The 27,345-nt window shown below is 33.4% G+C and overlaps 4 protein-coding genes across 11 annotated transcripts; 2 read left to right on the forward strand and 2 right to left on the reverse strand.

The window, feature by feature from the left end:
- Positions 1–4,722: 4,722 nt before the first annotated feature.
- Positions 4,723–10,037, forward strand: LOC146901342 (uncharacterized). 2 transcript variants are annotated; one of them, XM_085738999.1, is made up of 9 exons: positions 4,723–4,920; positions 5,001–5,054; positions 5,770–5,829; positions 5,924–5,992; positions 6,586–6,654; positions 7,451–7,513; positions 7,767–8,369; positions 9,106–9,177; positions 9,510–10,037. In XM_085738999.1, exons 1-9 carry the CDS (start codon positions 4,756–4,758, stop codon positions 9,741–9,743), a joined length of 1,389 nt encoding a protein of 462 aa, XP_085595125.1. In that variant the 5' UTR covers positions 4,723–4,755; the 3' UTR covers positions 9,744–10,037. The 2 variants fall into 2 exon arrangements, with proteins under 2 accessions (XP_085595125.1, XP_085595126.1); XM_085739000.1 differs by lacking the exon at positions 5,770–5,829.
- Positions 10,038–16,450: 6,413 nt separating this feature from the next.
- LOC146901343 (beta-amylase 3, chloroplastic-like) lies at positions 16,451–19,015 on the forward strand. Its single transcript, XM_085737265.1, has 4 exons — positions 16,451–17,015; positions 17,111–17,321; positions 17,683–17,793; positions 17,947–19,015. The coding sequence occupies exons 1-4, from the start codon at positions 16,486–16,488 to the stop codon at positions 18,739–18,741; spliced, it is 1,647 nt and encodes a 548-aa protein (XP_085593391.1). The 5' UTR covers positions 16,451–16,485; the 3' UTR covers positions 18,742–19,015.
- A 259-nt stretch (positions 19,016–19,274) lies between these two features.
- LOC146901344 (putative serine/threonine-protein kinase PBL19) lies at positions 19,275–27,073 on the reverse strand. 7 transcript variants are annotated; one of them, XM_085737272.1, is made up of 5 exons: positions 26,478–27,073; positions 25,380–25,640; positions 24,803–24,925; positions 23,830–24,244; positions 19,275–19,684 (listed from the first exon to the last, which is right to left on the reverse strand). In XM_085737272.1, exons 1-5 carry the CDS (start codon positions 26,808–26,810, stop codon positions 19,680–19,682), a joined length of 1,137 nt encoding a protein of 378 aa, XP_085593398.1. In that variant the 5' UTR covers positions 26,811–27,073; the 3' UTR covers positions 19,275–19,679. The 7 variants fall into 7 exon arrangements, with proteins under 7 accessions (XP_085593398.1, XP_085593394.1, XP_085593397.1 ...); XM_085737268.1 differs by lacking the exon at positions 19,275–19,684 and adding an exon at positions 20,124–20,155; XM_085737271.1 differs by lacking the exon at positions 19,275–19,684 and adding an exon at positions 20,226–20,245.
- LOC146901345 (Putative membrane lipoprotein) lies at positions 20,974–21,547 on the reverse strand. The gene is made up of 2 exons (XM_085737275.1): positions 21,456–21,547; positions 20,974–21,375 (listed from the first exon to the last, which is right to left on the reverse strand). Exons 1-2 carry the CDS (start codon positions 21,521–21,523, stop codon positions 21,273–21,275), a joined length of 171 nt encoding a protein of 56 aa, XP_085593401.1. The 5' UTR covers positions 21,524–21,547; the 3' UTR covers positions 20,974–21,272.
- Positions 27,074–27,345: the final 272 nt, after the last annotated feature.

Genomic DNA, 27,345 nt, shown 5'->3' on the forward strand with positions numbered 1-27,345 from the left:
CAAAATATTTCTTGGAAGTATCTTGCTCTTGGTCAAGTCACGTACAATCTTCTTGTCGTCCTCCTTTAATCTACCGGCAAGAATGTGTCCTTCTAAAGTCGGCTCCATCGCATGGTTGTGAACTCCATTAAGAATGTTCAATCCCCATTTCTTTGTTTGTGTACTTTGATATCCACTAATCATGAACAAGCACCCGCATTTTCTTGAGCCCGTTGTCGCATGCTTCGATTTTTTTTAGGCACTTTGTGAGCTCCACTCCTTTCACACACTAGGCGCAAAATTGGATGGATCAAGCTTGATCTTTGTGTAACAATTGTAAATCCCACCTTATTTGCTTGTCAACGTACCCACCCAAGCAATTCTTCTCTATCTTGAAACTTAACGTCGTCAGAAAAAAACCTAGCTGTGTCAACTTCGTGGGCTTGAAGTGGGACGACACCGGGGCTAACATATTTAGAAGCTTCAACATGGACGGAAGCTCCATCAATGTTTGGTTTGACTTCAACCTTAGGCGGTTTGACATCTCCGGAAATTTGGACAAAATTACGTTTTGTCTCTCCCGAAACATCTTCCGCGTTCTCGGTCATTACTATAATTAAACAACACAAAAATATGATTTAACAACTAACTAATGCATAAACATCAATGCCATAATGAACTAAAAAAAAAAAAAAACAAAGAAATTTTTTTTTTGAAAAAATGGCAGTAGCTGCCATTTTTTCGTCCTTCAAATTTTTCCTAAGTGTTCCTCGGTAGTTAAGTACCGAGGTTTTCCTCGGCAGTAAGCTACCGAGGTTTTCCTCGGCAGTTAACTACCGAGATTCCCCATGACAGGGTTCTACGTAACTGACGTAGATACCCATAAAATAATCAAAAAATAAACCGATTAAAATGCTCAATACCTGTTTTTTTACGTCAAGAGTGTGTTGATAGCTCCTATGCTTGAATCATTTGGATGAAGATTTGATGAAAAAAAAATTATTGGATTTGGGGGGATTGGATGAAATGACATGGAAGATGATGAAAATAGTGTGTAGGGGGAGCAGGTTTCCTGTTTCATCTGATGAAACATATTACTCGGCAGTTAACTACCGAGGAATTCCTCGGCAGTTAACTGCAGCAGGATTTTGAATTACTCGACAGTTAACTGCCGAGGGGGCAAAAGCGTATTTTACATGTGTGCCACAACTTTCTCAAATGTGTGAACAACAATTTTCTTAGGATAATAATAGTCTGTTAATGTATTAAAATTTTAAAACAATCATTTAATATTATCAATAACTTCTTTTTTATAGGGATTAATATGAAAGTAAGGATGTTAAGGACCTGATATGAAATAATTAATGGAACATTTTAACGTTGAAGATTATTTTGACTAAAGTAATACATAATCAATGGTTATTTTTAAACTTCGATACATTTTTTTTTTGAAGAAGCTAAAGTAGCCCACTTAAATTGACATGAGAGATAATCGAACCTGAGACTTCAAGGAGGAGCACACTCCCAGGTCCCAAGCCAATACCACTAGGCCAACCCAAATGGGTTTTAAACTTCGATACATTGAAAAACTATTGTAACTATTCATTACACATTCAATGACGAAAATGATTATTTACCCTTCAACCGTATGATGTCGGTCTATAAAGATCTATCTAACCTGCAGAATCATAAAAGTTGATAAATTAATATATAGCGGATAATAACTGACAAACTAGCTCGAATAATGGATAAGTTAAATAATTAAATTTGTGATGTTTTGTAAAATTAACGATTGAACTAACATATAAACATTAAATTCCTTAAAAAAAACAATTTTTTTTAGGGAACCTTAAAAAAACATTAAATAATTTGCAAGTGTACGGTTTTATGGTCATAATAATACATCGATCTCACGTATACTTGTGATCATTAAGATAGCATTTTTTCCCCCCTAAATATGCAAAATAAAATATAAATATTTTTTGTTGTTTTCTATTAAAGATGTATCACCAAAAAGTTTTAACTTATTTTCATGCTTCAAACCCGTCTAACTTTATATTTCAAACGATCTTTCTTAATTTTTATTCATCAGAAGATTGTCTAAGATTTTGATAAGTGTTTGAAACTAGATTAGGTGAATGCTTATTTTTATCAAAAGGAAGAAGGATTATGGAAAGTTTGTCATAAGATTGTTTTTCATGATTCCAAAACCCAAGAATATTACTCACTATTCCCATCGAACGGCATAAACAAAATAAAATAAAGAAAACAGGAAAGTAAAAGAAGAAAACTATATTAAACTAAAATGCGAGTCTACAAGCATTCATGGTAGTAAGTGGTGTCAAACCAAGACAAAACTAAGCTTGTTTACAGGCAAGATATAACAACTTGCCTACAAATACACCAATAGACGCAGTGTAAATAGCAAATACACAAAAATTAATCAAGTGTAAAAAAAAAAAAACACGAGATGAATTCACATCGCTGTCATGGTCATAGTCTCCCTCGTTACAAGCAATTGTAACTTCTGTAATTAAGAAGTTAATCATTGGGAGTGTGCTCCTCCTTGAAGTCTCAGGTTCGATTCTCTCTAATGTCAATTTAAATGGGCTAATTTAACTTCTTAAAAGAAAAAAAAGTTGATCATTGGCTTCCCATCGTAAGATGATGTTTTTTATATGTGATGCTTCTTCTAAAGCTATACCAAGTTATTTACCACTACTTTTTCATTGAAAATGGTCTTGAATGCTATATGAGTATCATAAGTCATGCTTTTGGTCAACATGTTTTAATGCTACTTTTATCTTTTACCATAATTAAGTTTATGCAATCTTAAACATAAATGCTTATCATGATAAGTGTTAGTGCTAAAAGTTGAAAATAAATTATTTATCCCAACAAAGACTACAAGTTCAGATAACAATTGAGATACACAACATATTTTATGGGAAATGTTAACAAGTGTCTAATGAACACTTGTTAAGGAATTATAAAAGGAAATATTGTCATGGAAATTGTGTATTATACTCTTTAAAATTATAAAAAGTGATATTTTCGATGTAAAACTTGTCTTTTCTTTCTATTTTTAGCTCCTTAACTAGTGTCACGGGGCCATCAGTTAACAAGACCTAGTTTTTATTTGGATGACATGCAAGGTCGTCCCTATGAAATTGGAGACCCCATTCTGATAATAAAAATAGGTCCATTCGACCTCCCGACATCACCTTGTTTTGCTGCCATCGTCGGCTATTTTCCCTTTTGCAGGATCTGTTGTGAATTTCAGAGAAAGTATATGTATATTCCTGAAAGTTGAACTTAGAATAATTGGAAGGCCAATGCCAACTCAACCAGTAGGCCATATTTATGAATCTTGTATATTGTTTTTTCCATCTCTCAACCATCAAATTGATGTCTCGGTTAATATTAAAGGAGACAATTGTGAAAGGAGAGGATCTAGATTCGTGATGAAGCACCATGATAATTATTCCCTAATGGTTGTTAGTTGTCATATTTTCTACGGAGTATTTTCAAAAGTGACTAATTGGAGTAGACTCCCTACAATTGATGGTCGTTCGATCAAGATATAATGGTTTGTCCATTTTCAAGCTCAATGTCCATTTAGATATATTTTTTTAGGCTAAAATGCACTTTTGGCACCCCAAGTTTCACAAACTTGCGATTTTGACCCTCCAAGTTTGAAAATAGCATTTTTGACCCCTTAAGTTTCACTCCCTTTGCAAAACCATGGTCCCCCTTGATTTTGATTCAGTCAGAGCTGATGTGGATATTTTTTTTATATAAAATATTGACAACTGTGTGCACACATGAAAATTAATTAAATTAAAAAAAAATAGAAAAATGAAATTAAAACTAATAATAAACATTGGAAAAATCTTCTTCATCTTCAACCCTAATCTTCATCCTCAAAATAAAAACCATTCAAACAAACTAAAACAAACTCAATCTTTATATCTCATATCCAAACTCATATCCATTATTGTTGCTTTTGGTTTTCTTGTCAAACACAACAACAACAACAACATTGTCTCCTTCCTCTCGAAGAAAAAAAAACAACAACATTGTCTCAATTTCTAGGTTTTCTTTTCATTTTCCAATTATTTTATTTCATTTCTAATTATGTGGTTTTTATTTTATTTTAAAATTAAAAAATTACCTTGTTAAAAAAAAAAAAAATTACTCAGTCAACATGTGACATGCCATCCACATCAATTTTGACTGAGTCAAAATCAAGGGAACCATGGTTTTGCAAAGCAGGTGAAACTTAAGGGGGTAAAGTGCTATTTTCAAATTTAGGAGGTCAAAATCTCAAGTTTGTGAAACTTGTGGTCAAAAGTGCATTTTAGTTTTTTTTTTTTTTTTTTTCCGGTTACAAAAGAATCCTATTTAGTTAGTACTAGTTATATTATGGGAAGCACTTAGGTGACATAATGTCACCGTGACATTAAATCTAGGCCACATAACACACATTGCCACATAACATTTGGGCCACACAACACATACAACACATGTGGGCCACACAACACAACACCTTTGTGTGACCCAGATTTAATGTCACGGTGACATGATGTCACCCAAGTATTTTCCTTATATTATGGATGATGTTTGTTTGTGTCGGCAATATACCTACCATATCTGTTTAATTCTCTTTATTTTATTTTATTGAATTAAATTCAACCAATCAACAACTCATTCATCATTACTTGATCAATAGTCATTTCATCTGAGAGTAATACACACACAAACTGTCTCTTGAACATGGACGGTCTGATAAAGGGGTTGATCGACGTAGCTCTCGGCGGCAACGATAACAATCACGATCAGCAGGATGATGCTCGTCCTGAATCACGTGACGAACGTTCCAGATCATCTTGGGCTGAGGTTGTTTCCGGTGATCAGGATGATTCCGATCACCATCCTCAGGTCAGTTCGCATTTCCATGAATTAATGGATCCAATTATGTGATTATCATGTCATCTTGAATTCATGTCTGTTTACTGCAGAGGCAGGATCAGGAGGGTTCTAGAATCTCCAACAGACCTCACAACAACTACAAGGTTCATTTCTCCCTCATATTTTCCTTTCATTCATCTGTTAGACTGTTTGCAACAACTTATGAAAACAACTTACACGTTCATGAGTGTTTTCAGCTTATTTTCGTAAGCTATTCAAGATAGCTCATGAAAACAATACCAATTTAATTTTATCTTTTGTTATGGAAATAGTTTATACATAAGCACTTATGCTGTAAGCTATAAATTAAATGCATGTTTTGATGTGAGATAAGAGTTACAAAATCACAATGACTCACCATCATTTTGGAAAAAGATGCACTTTGTAGCTTCACAAAATCACATTGATTCACCGCTCATCCAAATATGCACAAAGTGGTGTATGTTTGGTTACATTTTTAGAGGAGGCAAAATTGATTATAGGACTGTAGAATTGATTTTGTCATGTTTGGTTGCTTTTGACTATAATTGTTTTTGTCTCCATAACTGATTCTTACTTGAAGCTAAGATTTGTAGCTTTTGATTCTAGAATTGATTTTTACACTCAAATTTATTGTTAAACTCACTTTTAAACCGAATCAATTTTACATGGATGTATCCAAACACAAATATCACTTTACATTCAACTCACTTTTAAACAAAATCAATTCTTGTCACGGCAGAACCAAACATACATAAGTTGTTTATCCAAACAAGATATATTCTCATTCTCAATTCAATCAAAACAAATAATCTTGATTTTTACTTGATATTATTACAGAAGGAGGAAGTAGAAACATGGCAAGACAATAGCAACCGTCACAGTCCTCGGCCTCATAAGGTGAATTGTTGTCTGTTTTTTATAAATAAATGTATTGTGGATGTAATGTATGCAACTATGTTTACTGTTCACTGTACTACACTTTTTTCTTCAGGAACAATATCATCCTCAGCGGCAGGAGTATGAATCTGAAACTTTCAACTCTCCCAACAGACACAACAAGGTTCATATTTTTAATTTAACAGATAATAATTTTGCAAGTTTGACACCTTTAGATTGCTCCGTTGTCCTTCACAGATATATAAGGCTGCATCTTAGCCTAGCTTTCAAGTTTTTCGATAATGTATGTATTTGCAGATCTCAAGAAATGATCACTTAACTTGTCTTTGGGTGAATGCTTAACTTTAACAAATGTTAATTACTTTGAATTATCATAAAAATTGTTTGGATGTATCTGGCTGCTCTAAAAACAATATTCAACATTACAACTTAACGTAAAATTTTCAAGCCAGGGCAATAACTACTACTTTTTGTTTTTTTATCAATTTTAGTTATATTGAAATTTGTAAATTAAATCATTTTTTATTCAACGTAACCAAATTGTTCAACCATCATAGTGACAGATCAGTCATAATCAAACTTTACGGTTTCTTGTTTGTTATGAGATTGGAAATGTTGTGGCATTAAAAATTTAGAGGGCACTCTTATAGTCTTGGTGTATTACCAAGGAGTTGACGCCTTTTCTACCATAATTAAATAAATGTATCACGAATGTAACATACGTGACCATGTTTATTGTACTACACTTTTCTTCAGGTACAATATCGTCCTCAGCAGCAGGAGTATGAATCTGAAACGTTCAACACTTCCAACAGACCCAACAAGGTTCTTACTTTTAACTTAGCATATAACTTTTGCAATTTTTTACACCTTTGAATTACTCTGTTACCGCTGCATTTTAGGTTAGCTTTAACTTTTTTAACAATGTATGTATTTGAAGATCTCAAGTGATGATCGCTTAGTTTGTCTTTCGGTGAATGCTTAACTCTAACAAATGCTAATTACTTTGAATTATCTAAAAAATGATTCAGCTACTATTGAATTTAAAGTGAAGTAATGTATGTTTGGATGTATCAACTCTAAAAACAGTTTAAATCTTAATGTAAAACTTTCAAACCAAGGCAAAAACTACTTTTTGTTACTTTTAGGTTAAACTGAAATTGTAAATAAAATCAATTTTTATTCAAGGTAACCAAATTGTTCAATCATCATAGTGACAGATCAGTCGTAATGAAACTTTACAGTTTCTTGTATGTTATGAGATTGGAATCATTGTGGAATTAGAAATTTAGAGTGCACTATTATAGTCTTGATGGTAGGTTCATTTTTATATGGCTCTCATACTGGCACTCTCCTGATCCAAAACTCTCCCAAGTGCATAAATTATAAGATTGTCTCTGGAAAGATTTTTTTTAAATTTTTTATATTTATATACAAGATAAATGACCCACTGAGCTGGGTATTTGAAAATCAGATTTCTTGGGGGCACAGCAACTTTAAAAATATCAAGCATGCATGTACCGGTCTATTTTTCTTCTTTTAATAGAAGCATACAGTGTGTAGAGTTTTTCTATTGAAAAGTTGCTATTTTGATGAAATTCATTTTTTTTTTTTTTTGCAGTCAGATGAAGATAACAACAATGGATGGCAGACTGTGGGCAAACCTTCAAAACAGACACACAAGGTTTATATTTTTATTCAAATAAAATGTTAAGCAGACATACATACGTATGCAGGTGTATAGAGTGTTATGTGTCTGTTTAAACACTTTTGTATTGTCTAGTGTATTTGTGTTAATACTGCTGTTACAGGTATATCTTGTATAAACTTTACTTTATGCTAGCTTTGTTACGGAATGTGTGATGTAATAAGTTATCAATGTTTTGCGCTTCATCACATTCTGAATCTGAATGATAGATCTTACCAACATGCTGTAGGTTCCAAAGGATAACTGGAACAGCTATAAACGGCCTGCTGATGAGCAACAATACTCCAACGAAGTTGAAGTTGGTTCCAGAGTGGAGCCCTCAGAAGATGAACTTGCTGATCTATCAAGAGCGTGCGAAAAACTCTGGGACCTGGATTTAAATCGTTTGACACCTGGCAAGGACTATGAAATTGATTGTGGTGAAGGGAAAAAAGTTTACCAAAAGGATGATATGTCTCAGGGGAGCTTGTTTACATGGGTTAGTGATGATGTATTCAGAAAGCCTACCTATGCTAGATTTCTTTCACTGTTAGATAATTACAATCCACATCAAGGATCTAAGGAGGTTGTCACATCTGAAGAAAAACAAGAGCAAGCTTCCTTCATAGAAGAAATTAGTAGAACAGCACCGATTAAATATCTTCACAAGTTTCTTGCATCGAAAAGAATCACATCTGGGAGTTACCAAGATTTCAAAAGATTGTTGACCAGTTTGTGGTTTGACCTTTATAGCCGTTGTGGAACTTCTGGTTCCTCTTCTGCTTTTGAACATGTTTTTGTTGGAGAAATTAAACAAACCAGTGAAGTTTCTGGATTTCATAACTGGCTGCAGGTATGACCTCTTATTTTTTTTCTCTTCCAGTATCCAATAACAATTCATGCCAAATATACCACCAAACTCAAGCGCAAGTGGTTGGTGCGCGATGTGAATTGTGAACGTTGCAGACGCCGCACACCGAGTTTGATTCCTTTTCATAAATAAATAAAAACTGTTCATGCCAAATATTGGTGTATCAACTTAGGATTTGGTGCTCTTTTCAATTACAATTTAATATTGCCTTCTCCATTCAGCATCAATTCCATTTTGTATTAGTATACCAAGGCACCTAGCTCCTTGTAGAATTGCATATAACAATTAAATAGTAGTCTTGTAATGTCTTGTGTTGTTAGTAATTTGCCCAATCACATGCCATCTCTACAGGTGCTTATTTAGAAGTTTCTTTCTTGTTTTAATTTTTTTCCTTAACCATTTGTGACGCCATTAAGAGAAAATTATACTCGCTGCCTCTCAGGTACTTAAATGACACATATACATACTCTATTTTGCTAAAGACGATGATTTCCCATCAATTACACATCCCTCCCTTCAATCACGTATCTGTTAAGCATACTTCGAGGGAGGAGTGTAATTTTCCCTTCCAATGATGTTCCATCATGTTATTAGTGATTTGTTAATCCATTAAATGAGTAGACGAGGACTTGGATGTATTTTGTTTATTTAGTTTATAAATTTGGTTTCATTAGTCGCTGTGTGAAATTTTATATTATCTATTAATATATTTTTGCAGTTTTACCTTGAAGAAACAAAGGGGGCAGTTGATTATCAAGGCTATATTTTGCCCCGTCGACGGGGTGAAGTTGTGAGTGACTATCTGTTAAGCTAGATTTCTATTTTCTAAGGACTTTTTCTCTTTTCCAATTATAGAAATTACATTTTTGTGTACTAAAACAGTACATGAAAGTAATATTCTTCAGCACAGTACTAGCTAGACATCAAACCACGTTTAAAATATTAACAACAAACATTTTTTTGAAGAAGCATTTTAACAACAAACTTATTTTCCTGTAATGCTGAGAACCTTCGTAAGTTTTCAATCATAGTTTTATTGTATGTTATGGTAACCATTTGTTATATATATTTTGAGCTGTAGCCACATTATTTTTTAATGTTTTTTGCCTTTGTAACTTGCAGCCTGACTCTAAAACCCAGCTTTTGACAATTCAGTTTGAATGGAATGGTGTTCTAAAGTCTGTATCAAGCACTTTGGTTGGAGTGAGCCCTGAATTTGAAATTGCTTTGTATACCCTGTGTTTCTTTGCCGGTACGGAAGACAACCACATTCAGATTGGTCCATATGCAGTTAATATTAAGTGCTATCGTTTTGGGGATCGAATTGGATCTGTTTTCCCCATTGCAGATTCATGATTGTTCAGCTGCCAGCAATGATAGTATTGTTTCTCCGTTGAAATCATATCTTATGCATATTTGGTGTACCTTGTAGCTCATAGCTGTAAAGGCAGCAATATCAGAACCATGATTGATATGCTATTGTGTATTATTGTTAAACAATTTCATAACCATGGTAAAACGATATCGCGAGGAGTACACATGATGTCTTTCTTATTTTTATCTGATTGAAAAGAAATCTTGTGGAATTAGTTGTCTTCTTTTTTGTAATTCAGAACCTGAATCAATATGCTATTGTGTATTATTGTTAAATATCTTTGACTTTGCTGACTTGAGAGTAATCTTAAGAGTGATATATACAGCTTTGTGACCATGATAGATGAAGCTCCAGACCCTACAACAAGTTCCTTCACTTGGATATGTATCACCTTCTTGAGTTGTGCTACTAAGGCAACGCCAAATATATCTTGCAAAAATATCTAAGCGGGAGATATTTTGAAAAGTGTTCTCATTCTCAAATATCTAGTGCATCTTGCACATAGTTAGTAAATTCATTCACATCAGCCATCTAATCTAAGTTGGAGGTTAATATTCAATGGATAATGGATTGTAGAAACCCTTTGGTCGTGGAAGCTTCCACGCCTACACCACTTGTCTATCGAACCAATCAAATGATTAGTCATTTGATTCAAAGTCGAGTCGACCCAAACATAAGCTAATAGCATGTTTGGAACCACAATTGGAGTTTGGTTTTCACGTCCCGGGACATTTTCAACATGAAAACAAAGAAGCTACAATATGTAGCTCGTGGATTTCTGCCACAATTTTACAAAACGCGGGGTAGTATCCCCTTGCTTTAGGTCCCTATTTAATTGTCTAACCTCCATTTTGACATCTAACAAAAATCACAATGAGAATCTCATGATTTTTTTTCGACGACATACTTGGCTTTTGGTCTTACCTTGCACGCCTTGAGTCTTCATTGATTGGATTAATAAATTGCATATCACACAAGGTAAATTAGTAGAATTTGGCTTATGTTGATGCGACTTATATTGTCTTAAAATTATTAAATTTTATAACAATTATAATTTTACATTTGATCTTAAAATAGATTATTTATTTTAAAAAGCCAAAAACCTATAAAGATATGAGTGTGGTTTTACTTGAGTTCGTAGTGCGTGTAGATGTATATATTATGGAGAACAAATGTAAATAAATGCATATGCATGTTAGAGCATCTTCAACTCAATATTTCCAATTACATTTTGGGGTTCTTATCCGAGTCTCACTCATTTACACTTTTAAGACTAAATGGTTCATATTTTCAACTCTAACAATTTCAAAATAATTATTAAATGAACATCACCCATGACATCAAATCCTCACATTCATCGATATTGTAAGTTAGTTTTAAAAGTATGCCCATACATCCACATCACATATAAGAAGCATATGTTTGAGACCATGTCGTGTTAAAGAAACTTGCGGTGAAAATCCGTGTTGACGCAAAAGCTTAAATAGATAACTTCTTTGTTCTCACATCAAAATACCTTGAACGCGAGAATGAAGCTCAAGACACGTATCCAAGAGATATTCTTGGGTGGTCACTGGACCAAAGCATTTTATTTGGTCACAACCAACCAATGTGTGACATGCCATCACATCTAAAGAAAAGAAGAGTGAGAAAATGGAAACAGTAAAAAAAGAAAGAAAAAACTCTATGTGTGTCTAAAGGCAACTTTCTTGGTCCTGGACCACCCAAGAATTTTTCCGTATCCAAACGGATTGGATTCTCTAACTTTCAATCATCTACCTTTCTCTACATTTCTCTCTTCATTTACTTTCTCTCATTTCTTTTACCCTCCATTTTAAACGTCATTATCTCTCTTATTTTCCTCATTTTTTGCCGAAAGTTAATCTACCTTTCCCTTCCTAAATGTAGAGGGTCGGTTCCCGCATCCAATCACACAAAAACCGAGTAAATAAGCACTTACTTATTTTCAAAACGTGAATCTAACGGTGCTTATAAGCCTTGTGCTTATTAAGCAAACGCCTTATTTAAAAAACACATCCAAGATGACCTTAAAACAAGCTAATAGTAAAAAAGCACAGCATGTGCCACCATGATAGAAACTAGAAACAAGTAATGTGTTGATTGCATTTTTTTTATCATGTCAAAGAAGTTATAATGAAAGGAACTTTATATTCGATCCATAACTAGTTAGGTTTTACCTTGCGCGTTCCCCACATTCAATTATGCATGATATTATAATCCATTAAAAATAAAATTTGCATTCACAACTATCACCAACCAAAATAGTTTACCCCTCTTTACTTGTGTACTTGTATCAACGGATAGCCAAAAAGGAGAGATGACTTGTTTTGAAAGTGAGAGATTCCCTTTATATTGGATATTAAATCTTACGAAATCTTTGAATCTAACGAGGGTCTTTGTAAAGGTGCCTTTTTTCTTACACCCTTTTCTACCCGAAAAAGCAAATACAAAGCCACAAAATTCAAATTAAATGTCAATGTCATTTTCACAATATTTCGTTGTTAATTAAACCATATTTCACATTACATATATAAAAGCATTTACACTTGTATATTTCCCTTCCGTGCACATTTTCCCTTGGTTCTCGGTTAATCAATTTTCTTTTCTATTTTTCTCTTCTTTTTTTGTCTTCCAAGACTTTTTAAAGGAAGTGTGACAAACGTAAAGATAAGGTTCTATTTCCTCCACAAAATTTCAATGGTAGGCTATTGAATTATGCGCATCTGAATAAGCTTTGTGTTGGATATATAGAATACAAAATATAAAAAAATCATGCATATTAGCAACATTATGAAGTATAGATTCTATGTATGTCTGAAATTAACAAGATCAACTTTTCAATCAAACTTATGCCAAAGCACCATCAACGACAATATAATTTAGTTAACAAAACTGTTCCTGACATATATGTTATCCACTAATAATATACTACATGTCTTTTGGTTTAGGTTGTTTGCAATCCTTGCCGTGCTGCTGTTACTTATGTGAAAGTGATTGTAATCGTTATTATTAATAATAAATATAATAATAAGATTAGTCAAAAAAATATGATAATAGACCTTATAGCGAGGAATGGAGCACTCATGGGAGTCCATCAAGAATGTCTAATTACTTAGTGAGGAATGGAGCAGTCTCATATCAAGCAAATGTATAAGACTAAACTTATTCTTTAGTTGTTTTAATTACTTAAGCAAGTTGTCATAAATTTGATCTTTGATTTATGCGTACATAAATTCATTATTTAAGATATGTAACACTTAAATGTCCTCCAAATCTTAAAAATGATTAGTCTAAGTGGTACACAGAAGATATCCTTAAAAACAAAATAAAATAGAGCACATATTATTTAGAAACTTAACACGTAATTTCTTTCAATAACAACTCACTTTCATTAAACCACCAAATGCGGGTTGTGTGAGTGATGAGCTGATATTGTGGGCCATAATAAGATTTCTGATGTTCCATTTTGAATTTGAAGGATTTAGGCATTTAGCACATCCATATGATGATGTCTAACTTTTTATTTATTTTTTGTCAAAAAAAACTTTTTATTTATTTATTTCGACAATAAAATTAGGCTTTGTATTTTTCATGGCAAAATTGTTTTGGGATGCGATAAATAGAATTGTGACGCAGTTTCAAACGAGCACTAATTCATCAAAAAATTCTCACTCTAATAGAGTTGGATTGACATATTAAATTGGTGGATTATATTAAGCATATTTTAAAAAGCATTGGGAAGTTATGGTAAAGCAAGAGTATCAATTGAAAGTGCTTTCGAAGCCAACTGAAAGTAATTTCAAAGACACTCTTAAGTTATAACAGCCAAGGTCAAATTCATCCAAAAACAATACTAATTTTGCATACTCTAAAATGATTACATGTTTAGATTGACGGTGAGATCGTGAAAATCAAATGAAATTTACAAAAACTATATTATGAAGTTTTAACAAAATCACACAGATTCTTAGAAATTGTAATTGATCTTAACACAATCCTATAAAATTGGTTTGTAGGTGAGAATTGCCCATCATTTATAAACACACCGTCAAATCATCTTTTGTCTCATGTAGGACACTTTAACATGGACACCGATTATCTAAAGATGCATTATTCACCCGAACATATTCACCATCAATAACAACGTGAATAATCAGTTCACCCAACTTGTTGCCGGATGACAAAAAGGACTGGTAATCCTATTTTCAGTGACTATATATAATCGGTCAACATTAAAATTCTATTAATGCCCACCAAGTAAATGCAATGTTTAAAACCTGAAATAATATTATGGAAACTTGAGTAGGTAAACAAGAACACGCGGAAAGAATGGTCCAACTCTAATGTAAACCCTAGACTTCATCAAAACCACATAATTTTCCCAAATAAATCATTTCTTATCTTGAGCAAGATGAACAAGAACCATGAAATTATAGAAATTAAGAGACATTTTTTCATCCACGAAATCCCAGCTTGCAGGAAAAAGGTAGATGATAGAAAGCAACAACAAAGCTAGCTCATTTTTGTGGGCTTTGTCTTATGGAGGCAACAAAACCACTCATTAATTATCATGCCAAGCATTAAATTTGAAATCTCATAAAGAAAAAAGAAAATAAAAATATTTGAATAATCTATTTTGGCTTTGTTATAGAAAAGCTTTTGCAGTTTGTGACCGCCGTCAGCAAAATCCCAGTCAAATATTTTAAAAAGTTGGAACAATGATGGGAACATTTTTTATTGATCCATAACAATTCAGCTCCAAGCACTACTAAATTAATGCAAACTATTTTAGCTGTCTCTCATAGTGCATGCAAAGAGTTTAGCATAATTCAGTTTAGAAATAATCTATTTTTAACACTCAATTTTTTATTTACTATAAAATCAATGTTGATCTCACGCTTTAAAAATAAATCACACGTAAAATGAAGTGATATATATTGATTTTACCCAATAAAAAAGTGAATGTTAGATACTAGATATTGAAAAGAGAATGTTTCTGACAAAATCAATCTAATAATTTTTAATACTAATCGACTGCTTCTTCCCTACCATGCACTTCTCCCCCGCCCTATATAGATTTCGGATTTTAGCTCTGGTTCCTAACACTTTTCATTCAGGTAATTTTTTTTCTTTTCATTCATGTAACCATGTACTCCCTCCGTCCCTTAATGTAGGCATCCATTGTCTTTTTCACATTTCTTAAGAAAATTAATATGTTTGTTTTATGTGTTAATATTACCAAATTGTCCTTTGTTTGTATGTGTATAAAATTTGACGTTTCATATTTCAAGATAAGTTAGTAGTATTAATTAGGGGTATGTTTTGAAAAAAATAATAAATGCATCTAGTAATTTGAAAAGGGGTTTACATTTAAGAACAAAAATAAAATCAAATGAGTGCTTAGATATAGGGACGGAGGGAGTAAATATATATCTAGTTTTTTAATCTACACTGCACTATTAAGAGCATGTTGCCTTAATGTCACACGCCCGAGTTTAATGTTATTGTTAAAAAGTACCTTTAAATCAATTTTGTAATGTTGTGAGGAGATAATCATTATAACAAGGGCAAACTAGTAAATGTGTTTACTTTGGCATGAAATAAATAGAATTAAACACACTTTATTATTTTCTTTACTAAGTAAATAGACCTTTTTTTTTTAAACCAAGAACTTTTTTTAGGAGGCAAAAAGTAAAATAAATATATTTGCAAACTGAAAGGCACAAAAGATGTCTATAGCCCCTTATACCATATAAAAAGAAAACGGGAAATGTTACGTGTTAAGTGAGCAAATATAATAATATTTGCATTGAAAACTGTGTAATCAATGCATTAAAAACTTAAAAAGTGTCTTTTTTGACTTACAATTTTTGGTTAACATGACCTAAAGAAAACAACCTTTTTGAGTTTTTTTGAGCTGACTTTTTCCCTTTTTAAAAATGCTCTTAATTTTCAATACAAATATCATATATAACAAATAGATAATAATTCCTTAAAAAAAACAAATAGATAATAATAAATTTAAATATTTTTTTTGAAGAATAATAAATTTAAATATTAAAAAATGTAACAAACACGATATAAATATATATATGTCCTTAAAAAAAAACTATATAAATATATAAAATGTATGATTTTTTTCCTTTATCATTTAAAAATTGTAACAAACTTTTGTACTTATCTCTTAAATGACACATTTGCTTAACTCTTAAATCGCACCTTTCTCTACTTAACTCTTAAATCGTATCATTATGCTTCTCTATAAATAAAGGTCACATATAACATATTGTACATCACAGGAGAATGACATAATCCTATTTCTTTTCTCTCTTCTTCTCTTTATTCTTTAATCTTGTTTTTCTTATTTTTATTCTAATAGTTTCATATCGTAAAGGGTAAATCGACCCTTTTAACTATAGTTGAGTTCATACGGTGCGGTGTATGTTGCGATAAATATATAACCGTAAAAAACTGAAGCCACACACGGTTTCGATTGGATAAGAATAGAAGAGGTGGAAACACGTAAGCAAGTGACAGACAGAACAGACCAGTTTTTATTTTTTGCACTTTTTCCACTTTCCAATCAGAGCCCACCAACGTTGTCCACTTCAGATCCCAAACCTTATTTTCTATTCTTATAAATAAACATAACATCTTCAACATTTTCAACATATCCTTCATCCATTTTCAAAAAAACACACAATGACTTTAACACTTCGTTCTTCCATTTCTTTCATCATTCAGAAAGAAACCAAGTTCCTTAAAACCTTTGATGATGTCTCTGCCACTGTCACCTTTGCAAAAATTAAACCATCTTTCCGTCTCAAAGCCAAGAGTTCTATGCAAGTGGAACACACCTTCAAGTCTGAAGTAAGCAGCAGCAGCATAGATGAAAAATGGGAGCAGGTGCATGCTCCATCAATTGTTCATAGTAACCATGATAATTCAAAGAAGGTACCAGTTTTTGTGATGCTTCCATTGGATACAGTAACAATGGGAGGAAACTTGAACAAGCCAAGAGCAATGAATGCTAGTTTGATGGCTTTGAAAAGTGCTGGAGTTGAAGGGGTGATGGTTGATGTTTGGTGGGGTTTGGTTGAAAAAGATGGACCTTTGAAGTATAACTGGGAAGCTTATGCTGAGCTTGTGCAGATGGTGCAATTGCATGGTTTGAAGCTTCAAGTTGTTATGTCTTTTCATCAGTGTGGAGGAAATGTTGGAGATTCCTGCAGGTATGATATAACAGTGTTTTGTTTTTATGTTACCTGTGAAAGATCTTTTGTGAATCAGTGTAACTAATAATTTTCTTTCTATTGCGAATTTTCAGTGTTCCTCTACCTCCATGGGTGATGGAAGAGATCAGCAAGAACCCTGACATTGTTTACACAGACAGATCAGGGAGGAGAAATCCTGAGTACATCTCATTGGGATGTGATTCAGTGCCTGTTCTAAAAGGAAGAACTCCCCTCCAGGTGTATGCTGATTACATGAGAAGCTTTCGCGACAGATTCAGTGATTACTTGGGCAGTGTCATCTCGGTATGTTATATACTTCAACTAGAGTTACAAACAATGATTCAACATAGATACTGTTACACTGATATAGGACACATATACTGTTGCAATATAATAAAATTTAGCATGCTTGTTTAAACCAAAAAATAAATGTAGTAGTAATTTTGAGCTAGCACTGAGAGTTATCTTATACAGACGGTGAATCAAATTAAGATGTTAATTGAAGTGGGATTTTATATAAATTAAGGCTGAGTAATAGAAGTAATAACTGACAACAAATTTGGAACTTGATGCTTGATAAATAGTCATTTCTGCATCTTTTTGTCTATCCCTTTGTGCACTCAATGAGATTTGAAACTGATCCACAAGGCCTATAACTTTTCAGGAAATACAAGTAGGAATGGGTCCATGTGGGGAGCTGAGATATCCATCATATCCAGAAAGCAATGGAACTTGGAGGTTTCCTGGAATTGGAGAATTCCAATGTTATGACAAGGTATGAAAAAAAACCGTTAATTTAAACTGTTTTCGCGAATTGTGCACTTATCACAGTGATGTTTCATAATCATTGGTCTTTGGGATAACATGAATATCTCAAGAACAGACTTTCAAAATATCTTTTGGCTAAAATGCCTTGTTTGTCATGCAGTATATGAAAGCTTCCTTGGCAGCAGCAGCCGAGGCTATCGGAAAGAAGGAATGGGGAGGAGGTGGACCCCATGATTCCGGCCAGTATAATCAGTTTCCGGAGGATACTGGATTTTTCAGAAAAGACGGAACATGGAACTCTGAATATGGACAGTTCTTTCTGGAATGGTACTCTGGTAAATTGCTAGAGCACGGTGATAGGATCCTTGTATCAGCCAAAGAAATATTCCAGACATCTGGTGTGAAACTATCTGGTAAAGTCGCTGGAATCCATTGGCATTACAGATCAAGGTCGCACGCAGCTGAACTAACTGCTGGTTACTATAATACTAGACATAATGATGGATATCTTCCAATTGCCAAAATGTTTGCAAACCATGATGTTGTCTTCAATTTCACCTGCATGGAAATGAAAGACAGAGAACAACCTGGCCATGCTAACTGTTCACCAGAAGGGTTAGTTCACCAAGTCAAGAAGGCAACAAAAATGGCTAATATAGAACTTGCTGGGGAAAATGCACTGGAGAGATACGATGCAGGTGGATATGCTCAAGTTTTGTCAACAAGTATGTCAGACTCCGGCAGTGGATTGGCTGCATTTACATACTTGAGAATGAACAAGAAGTTGTTCGAAGGTGATAATTGGCGGCACTTAGTGGATTTTGTAAGAAATATGTCTGAAGGCGGTCGGAGACAAAGACTTCCAGATTCCGATTCACGCGGAAGTGATATTTATGTTGGGCATATCAAGAAAACTAAGGAGCAAAAACAAAAGGGTGAGGCTATTCTTGTCTGAACACATATTAGCATGTATGTTCAGGCATCTCAGTGTATGTTCAGAACCATCATACAACGTTTTTTTATAGGAAAGACGACGACAATATAGAAAAAAGGGGAGAAATGAGTTAGAGTTATGATGTGTATACATAGAACAGTGGCCTAAGCCATGCCAAAACTAGAGATCATTGAGATATTATTTTATTTGATTGTGTATATATAACTCCATTTATAAAGGAGACAAACTTTATCTGCTTACGGTAAAGAATCAAATATACTGGTATTGGTCTCTATTCAGTATTTGCAACTTCTATCCTTGAAATATCTACAAAAGCTCACCATTTTCATTTGTTTTTCTCACTCTATAAGATTATAAAGAAGCATGCGTCAAATTGTTCAGGAAGTAACACCCTCATCTTATTCGAACATTCATATTGTATCTCAATTGTATTCCTAACTAATATATAATGCCACAACAACGATAACAATATGCGATAAGAAAATTCTATTTTTTTTAAAGCAAAAGGAACTTTATGAATAAGAAATAGTAAATACTCAAAAACGCAAGGCAAGCCATGAGAAAGGTTTACAGCAAAAGTACAAAATACATTGTCATTGGTACATCAAAAGAATGTAATCCATAGAAACCACCACACTTACTGGTACCAATTCTTGAACTGATACTACACTCCCACTCTCATCTTTGTCTAAAATCACCGATGAGTGCCAACTAAATGTGCCATTAAAACACGTTATTAACTTCCAATGCCTCTACCACATCACTACTTAAAACCTTATCAAACAACCTCCCAAGAAAGACTGTATCCCCTTCGTAAATGCAGCATACCACAACATTTTGCATAGCAAATTTTTGTTCCACCTCATTCCATGATGTGATGACAGTAAAACTATTTAGATCAGTGTTATAGCCTTGGCACCCTCCAAAACATCTGCACTTTAATCTACAAACCAACTTGGTCAGATATAAATTACCACAACAATATGGTCGGTTAAGCAGAAAAAAAACCATCAACCCACATCAGGAAACCACAACAAATATTCATATCAATTAGAATTTCCACCCTCAGTCACTGGTTTATCAGACAATAATCATCCATTGATTTGGAAACTGAACTTCGTTACTAACTACAACACGCCTCCAAAAGTCCACCCAACACCTCAAAGACCTGCTCTGTTAAATCCCAAGGCATTCATTGGCTTGTCCCATCCATTGGTTTGCTGAAAAATTAAATCCCTTCAATTAGTGCCTTAGTCATCTACATGAAAGGACTTGAAAATCCTCTATCACAGATTCAGCAGCAACACTTTCACTTAAAAAATGTGATGATCTCTTGCGTTCCACAGCCTCCACATGCATGCAAATTGAACCACCTTTGCTTTGTCAATTAACTCTATTCATCCACTCAATAGACCTGAAAAGAACTGAGTGAAACTTTCCCATCTCTTATCATGAAATGCAGTGGATACACCCGCCCGATTCAAAATACCATTCCATACTTAAACTTCATTAAAAAAAAAAAAAGTGTTATACACCCTCTTCCATCCCAAATCCGAAGACATGTTCAATAGATCATGTTGCAAAACACCTCTTTATACTAAATTAACTTGTTTTGTGATAGTTTCTGGTTTGGAACAATCTCCAGGCAAACACAGCTACTTTTAACGGGACTAATTTGTGCCACGCGACCGAGTAATTCCTATTCATATATTGCCTTAGTTCAGCTATAAAAACTTGATATGCCTCTCTAATTGTGTACATTTGTTATGCTTTTGTTTTACAAATTCCTTTCAGTTACAAAATTCTTATCAGTATTTGGTTATTATGAATTTAAAGATGTCGAGTCACATGGTCATTGATCACTAGCAATAGGCATTTAGGAATTTGTGAATCTCTATAAACAACAGCACAATGGAATGAAAAAAATGGAAGAACAATAAATTCAAATTTTGTTCAGTTCAATTTTCCCTTTCCCTATGAGTGTTTCACCTTCCAAATACTATCAGTTTTTTAAGACTATGTTTGGCAAGGCCAATATTCAAGCTTATAGCAGATAGCTTATACAGTCATATGACCAAAATAGACATGTTTGGTGACGTTCCGCTATTAGTTATCTATTATTATATTTATAAGCAATCCACTATCAGCATCAACTATAAACTTATCCACTAATTTTTACCAAACAAGACCTAATACTCAAGGTGACAAAACAAATATAAAATTTACACCATATTGTCCTCTTCAAAGATATCTCTCACTTATATAATACAAAATGTTGAACAACAAATTTATTATTAGTAAAAGTGACACTAATGATCATTTTACAACCGGACAATCGAACTCATAGTGTAAAAAACAAAAGGTTATGAGGAAAGCAGAGAACTGTATATCAGGCTCTAGATTCAACACTAGTTACAAAGTTGTTGTAAATTTGAACTCATATACGCTACATAGATAACAAATTGAAAGCGATACGATAAATGATATAGTGAATGAAGCTACTCTAGACGGCGCAGTCAATTCATCGAGGTTCAAGAATGAGGAGGAGGAGGAGGTGGATTACCGCTGCGGAGTTCTTCAATTAGATGAGAGAGTTCTTTGCGAGAGGATTCTCTGCCAAACATGAATCCATACCTAAAAGCGAGATTAGGTTTGTCAGAAAATCTTATGAATGAAAATTGGTGGAATGCAAGAGTGAGAAAATAATTAGTTACCAGAAGGAAATGGCGGAGAAGACGCCGGCGGTGGCAACGGTCTGAACAAGAGTAATCTTCTTCTCCATTGGAAGAGATACGAGTTCAAATTCTTTGGTCTGTATCAGAAGAAGAGATACGAGTTCTTATTTTTGGGCTGGTTTTCGTAGCACTTCTTCATTCATTCGATCAAAAATAAGTTTTTTTGGAGAAATTTCTTATAATGTTTAAATTATATTTGCAATAAAATCATTCAAAAATTATAACAATTTATTTATGGGTAAAAATAATTATCCGTTGAATTTTCTTTATGAAAATGAAAAATAAAATTGGCTATATATTTATGACCACAACAAATTTATTTAATTTATGTTATTAATTAAAGTCTCCGTGAGCATGTCCTCGTGAACTTATCTCGGTTGGTTGGGACCTAGGAGTGTATTTCTCCAAGGTCTCATGTTAATTTACTTACGATGTCAGTTTCAGTGGGTTACTTTGAATTATTAAAAAAAGTCTCATATTTATATTCTATAAAAGCTATTCCTAAAAATAAATCTAGTAAATTTGGGGGTTTGGTAGCTCAACTGATTTGAGCTAAAGTCCAAGCAGTTGAAGTTCCATGGTTCAAGTCCCAACAAGAAAATAAAACTAACATAACGATAAACATATTAACATTTGTCATTCATCAAGTATTTTACATGATATGTTTACGTGATGGTGACTAACGTTTTGTCTGAGCGAGAGCGGTGACATTCAACCCTTTTATTTTACGCTTCAAGAGTTTGAAGTTTTTTGATTTTTTTTGAGCTATTCATTTAATTGGTGAGTTCAATTGGGATAACATAGTTTTGTAGTTGAATTCTAAGGTGGTGGTGGTATATAGTTTCCATTTGAATAAAAAAAAAAAAAAAAAGACAATTCTTCCTTGGATATTGTTGTATTCTGCAAAATACATACTCACAAAGGCTTCTCAATGTAAACAAATGATATCTAATCAAAACATGGCGAGTTTTCTTTCGGGACAAATTCGCATTATAAGACAAGCCAATGTGGTGACTCGTTTGCTAGCCCCAGCGACCATATATATATTGTTGATGCTCATGACTTTTATCTTTAATTGAATTGAACAAGTTTTTTTTTTTAATTGAACAAGTTATTGCTAACAATATGATTAAGTATGTTTCTATAAATAGGAAAAAAGAGTAGGAGTAAGTAATTAAACAATATTGATGAATTGATTAGACCATGACTTCCTTTCTTGAGGCATAGACCATGACTTCATTGCTTACGGTTGGATTTTTCTAATGAGAAACGGTTCGAATAAATTAAGTTATTATTGTAAAAAGAAAACGTGAATTGGATACAAAAATTAGGGGATTGGTCTTGTTAACTTGGCTTTCAAAAAATTGAATACTCAAGACTTTTAAAAAGAACATTTTATAGGCCACAAATCATAGTTTAATTGATAAAATATCAAAAATGTTAGGCCGAACGTCATGACCGGGATTCAAATCCCGACATCTTTACTTATGTGTGCAAGTTTATAATAATTGTATTATTTCGTCTATCTAAAAATTCTATGGTGACTTTTTGTCAAAAAAAAAATTCTATGGTGACTTGGTAACATATGTAAGAATATTGTAAAAAAAAAAAAAACGTTAGGAACAAAAAAGATTGTCATCGATCTAAGTCAAACAACATTTTTTTAAGAGGGTCAAACAACGTTAATGTTTCTCATCCGTAACATAAAATTCCAACGGTTTGTGTTAATTTTCATGTCTATATTAACCTTACACTCATGTCATAGTTATTGTTGTTTGTAGACTTGCCCGATTGAATAAATTTCATGTTTCAACACGAATTTATTAGACCATTACCATTTCATTTCAACGTTCTACAAACATAAAGACCATCTTATCTTAGTATTTTATTTTAGTTTATTCAATTTAGTCAAAATCGCTGTGCCTCTAATTTTCTAATGATAATGATAATAAAACGCCAATACCATATTGCCATTTACATAAAAGATGGCAATATTCTTCACCTTACCCTTTGTATTTGCCTAATAGTAATACTGCATTAACCTTATGCACTTTTTTCTTTTGACTGGAGAGCCTAGTGCACTTTCAATTCCATGTGAGGAATCTATCTACTATATCAAAACAATTAAAAGCCAATGGTTGACAAAGTATAAGATCATTAATTTTGTTGAGCTAGGCCGAACTAACAAGAAAGTTCAAACCAAGGAAAAGTAAAATCACCCTCTAAAAAAAAAAAAAAAAATTGACTTCCAAGATTAACCAAAACTGCTTCTAATTCAACTCATGTTTAACTGATAAGATTCTTGGTCCTAAAAATAAGAAGAATAAAAAAAAAAATACTAAGTTCTATTTACCTTTTTTAACCAATCTTGACCGAGATGATTCAGCATTATCATGAGGAGTGTTTGACATTTCTGAAAATTGCAATGCTTGCTTCAACCCTTCCACTATCTGACTCATAGATGGTCTATCTTCTGGATTCTTCTTTAAGCAACTATCGGCCAATTTCGCAATTTTGCGTGCTGCAACAATGGGATATTGGTTCCTGAGACGCGGGTCCATTATCATGCTGAATCTGCTAGTGTCAGCAGGATATTGTTTAACCCAGTCTAATAGCTTATGTTCAGCTGTCGGACGGTTCCTTTCCAATGATCGTCTTCCCGTGAGAATTTCGTAGAGTACGACACCAAAACTCCACATGTCACTTTGGACTTTGAGATGACCTGTTTCGATGTACTCTGGTGCAGCATATCCTTGTGTTCCAACAACCTGATAACAAGAAATATATGGTTCAACTCATTTGTAAACTCGTAAATATAATATTTTGTGGTCTTTAGATGAATGGACATATAAGCAATGTTGCTTAAATCGTGACTTAAGGGACTGGTTATATGGTATAGGCCCTATTTGGATATACAACTTACTTTAATCACTTATAGCATGACCGCTTATCATATAAGTGTTTATGTATAAACTATTTCTATAACAAAGATGAAATGAAGTTTAACTATTTTTAAGTTATAAGCTGCTTTCATAAACTATTCGGAGATCTTATCAAAATAAGCCAAAAACAGCTTATAGGCGCCATAAGTTGTTTCCATAAACTTTCTCAAGCAGTCTCAGAAATGCTTATTAATAGATAAGTTCAAATCTGTCACTCAAAACATACCCCAAATATGAACTCGCTTTAGGAATGGGGCACAATGATATTATAATTATACACACAAGTCCCTACAATTTAGGCACTTTTGAATATGAAAGTGATATGTATTAGCAGATTAGCACTTGAAGAATAGTTAAATACATGTCCAACATATATAAACCTACCGCAGTAGATACATGAGTCTGATCCCCTTGTGGTCCTTCCCTGGCAAGACCAAAATCAGATAGCTTCGGGTGGAAATCCTCATCCAGTAGAACGTTTGAAGATTTGAAATCTCGGTAAATCACCTTCCAAGCATAAAAATAAAAAGATTATCAACCACAAGCTATTATTCAATTAAACAATTTGCAATCAAAACCTTAACAATCATTTGCATTCTACACACACATTTCACTTAAGGCCTATAGATTTGTTGGGAGGTCCTAGGTTTAGGTTTGGCAAAAAGTAACAAATAGTGGATAAACTGGTGTATAGTGAACGAAGTTACAGTAGATAGCTGACAAGCTAGCTGAGCGAATAAATAAACAGATTACATTTGTAACTTTGCATATCCTAGTAACATTTGTGACAAAAAAAAAAAAACTTTTGAATTCCGCATCATTATCAAGAACGTTCCAACATAGAGATAACGATAATGATGAGACACATGTGAATATTATGTTTACATTGGAAAATGTTAAATAAATAATGGTATGCACTTAAGTTAAATGATATTGCAAAAAATCTCATATTTTGAGGTACCTGTATCTCCAATCCCTCATGTAAATAAGCTAATCCTTCAGCAGCACCAAGCATGATCTCCAATCTTGTTTTCCATGGAAGGACAGGGAGAGTTCTACTGAAAAGGTGATTTTCCAAGCTCCTGTTCGGCATGAACTCATACACCAACAGCCGTTGGATTCCTCTTTCTCCATCTACTGAGCAATATCCCAAAAGCTTAACCAAATTTGGATGATTAACAATGCTGAGAAATTGAACTTCTGCAAGCCATTCTTTATGACCCTTTTACAAGAAAAGAAAACAAGTGTAAGGATGCCGCTATATTTTTAAAGTACAATATAAGTATTTGGATAATTCAGTGGCAAAGAAGTAAAAACAATGCCAATGATTTGATAGAACTCGAGATCATTCAAGTCATATGCTGAAAAAATTATCTGATTCTTGATGTTCTTTATAAACATTATACCGAGAACTTTTACAATTACCACCATTGCTCTTTTATATGCAAATAAATTGCTAAAATATATCTTCTGCTTGAAGTTTACCCTTAAAATATGTTAAGCAACTATCACATTGAAGTTTCTTAATGTTCTACTTAAGTTCTCACTTTAGAAAAGTTCAACCAGAAGACTTAACCAAAGAAAGCACCCACATGTGGATAAAAATTAAGGACGGTACTATAACATAACATAGCTGGTACAGCAAATAATTTGTCCATTCTAAAGTATTACTATATAAGTCCAAACAACCATGGACCCAAAAGGTCAAAATTTCCTTCACCAGATGACAACAATAATGGAGTATAATCAAACACTAAAACTCTTAGCCACGACAAATTAAATCAATCAAAGCATGTGAATACTATATCAACTTCACAAGGGTCCATGTTCAATGATACCTCTTTCAATTATTACTCACAACAAGTCACATGAGAACAGAACTATGAAGCACAAACACAGACACACAACCACAACACGTAAACACCGATAATAATTTAAGAAAATGAAAGTAATTAAATCTAAATTTGTATGGTGCAAAACCATTGAAGCAATAAACTCCTACCAAATCAAGCATGGTAAAAAAAAAAAAATACATAAGCAAAAAGAGAAGAATCCATACCTGAAATCCACGAGTGTTAAGCCTTTTGATGGCAACTATAACTGGATCACCTTGTCCATCAGGGGGCTTAATGGATCCTTTATAAACACTTCCAAAACCCCCTTCTCCAATCTTAAGCATCCTATTAAAACCATTGGTAGCATCTCTAAGTTCTTGAAAAGTGAAAACTCTGAAGCTTTGCTCTTTCTCTCTATACAAATCCTTCACACTCCTGGGAGAAGATATAGAGCCGGTAGAGTTTGCGGCCCGTTTGGACGCCGGACTCTTCTTTTTGTTTTTGTTCTGCAATTCAGGAGCTGATTTGGATTTCTCTTTGAAGAAGAAACACTTCATTTTGAGATCATGAATTAGTTACCAAGAGCTTTGTTGTTGTGAATTATATATATATATTTGATGAATGTTTTGTAGGAAGAAGAGAAAAGAAGATTGAGTAAAAGTGAAGTTTTGGAAAAGAGGAAGAACAAAAGTGGGAAACGATGATTAAATGAAGGGAATGGGAACATAGGAGAAGTGGTTGAGATAAAGATAAAGACGGGAGTGTGAGAGCGCGTTGAAGACGTAAGTGAAAGAAGAACATGAAGAAGAAACAAAGACCTTTCAAACCTGTCATTTAGGACATAGAAATAGAAATTGTTTCATGTGCTGTCTCCCTACACGCAATTTGGACACACGCGGTCCCATAATTAGCCTCTGTTGTTCGGTAATAAAACATCATGGTTGTGAACTGAAGTAAAAATATACGAAGATGGTAAACAAGTGATTTGATTTAGTTCAAGTGTTTGTACAAAAAAAAAAAAAAATTGATTTAGTTCAAGTGGTTATAGACAACGAAACAAGAATCGACCAATCAAAAATCTATGTTTTGTGG

The sequence above is a fragment of the Medicago sativa genome, chromosome 8, assembly GCF_051527215.1.
Source record: "Medicago sativa cultivar Bolivia chromosome 8, Bolivia_mono, whole genome shotgun sequence".
NCBI lineage: Eukaryota > Viridiplantae > Streptophyta > Magnoliopsida > Fabales > Fabaceae > Medicago > Medicago sativa.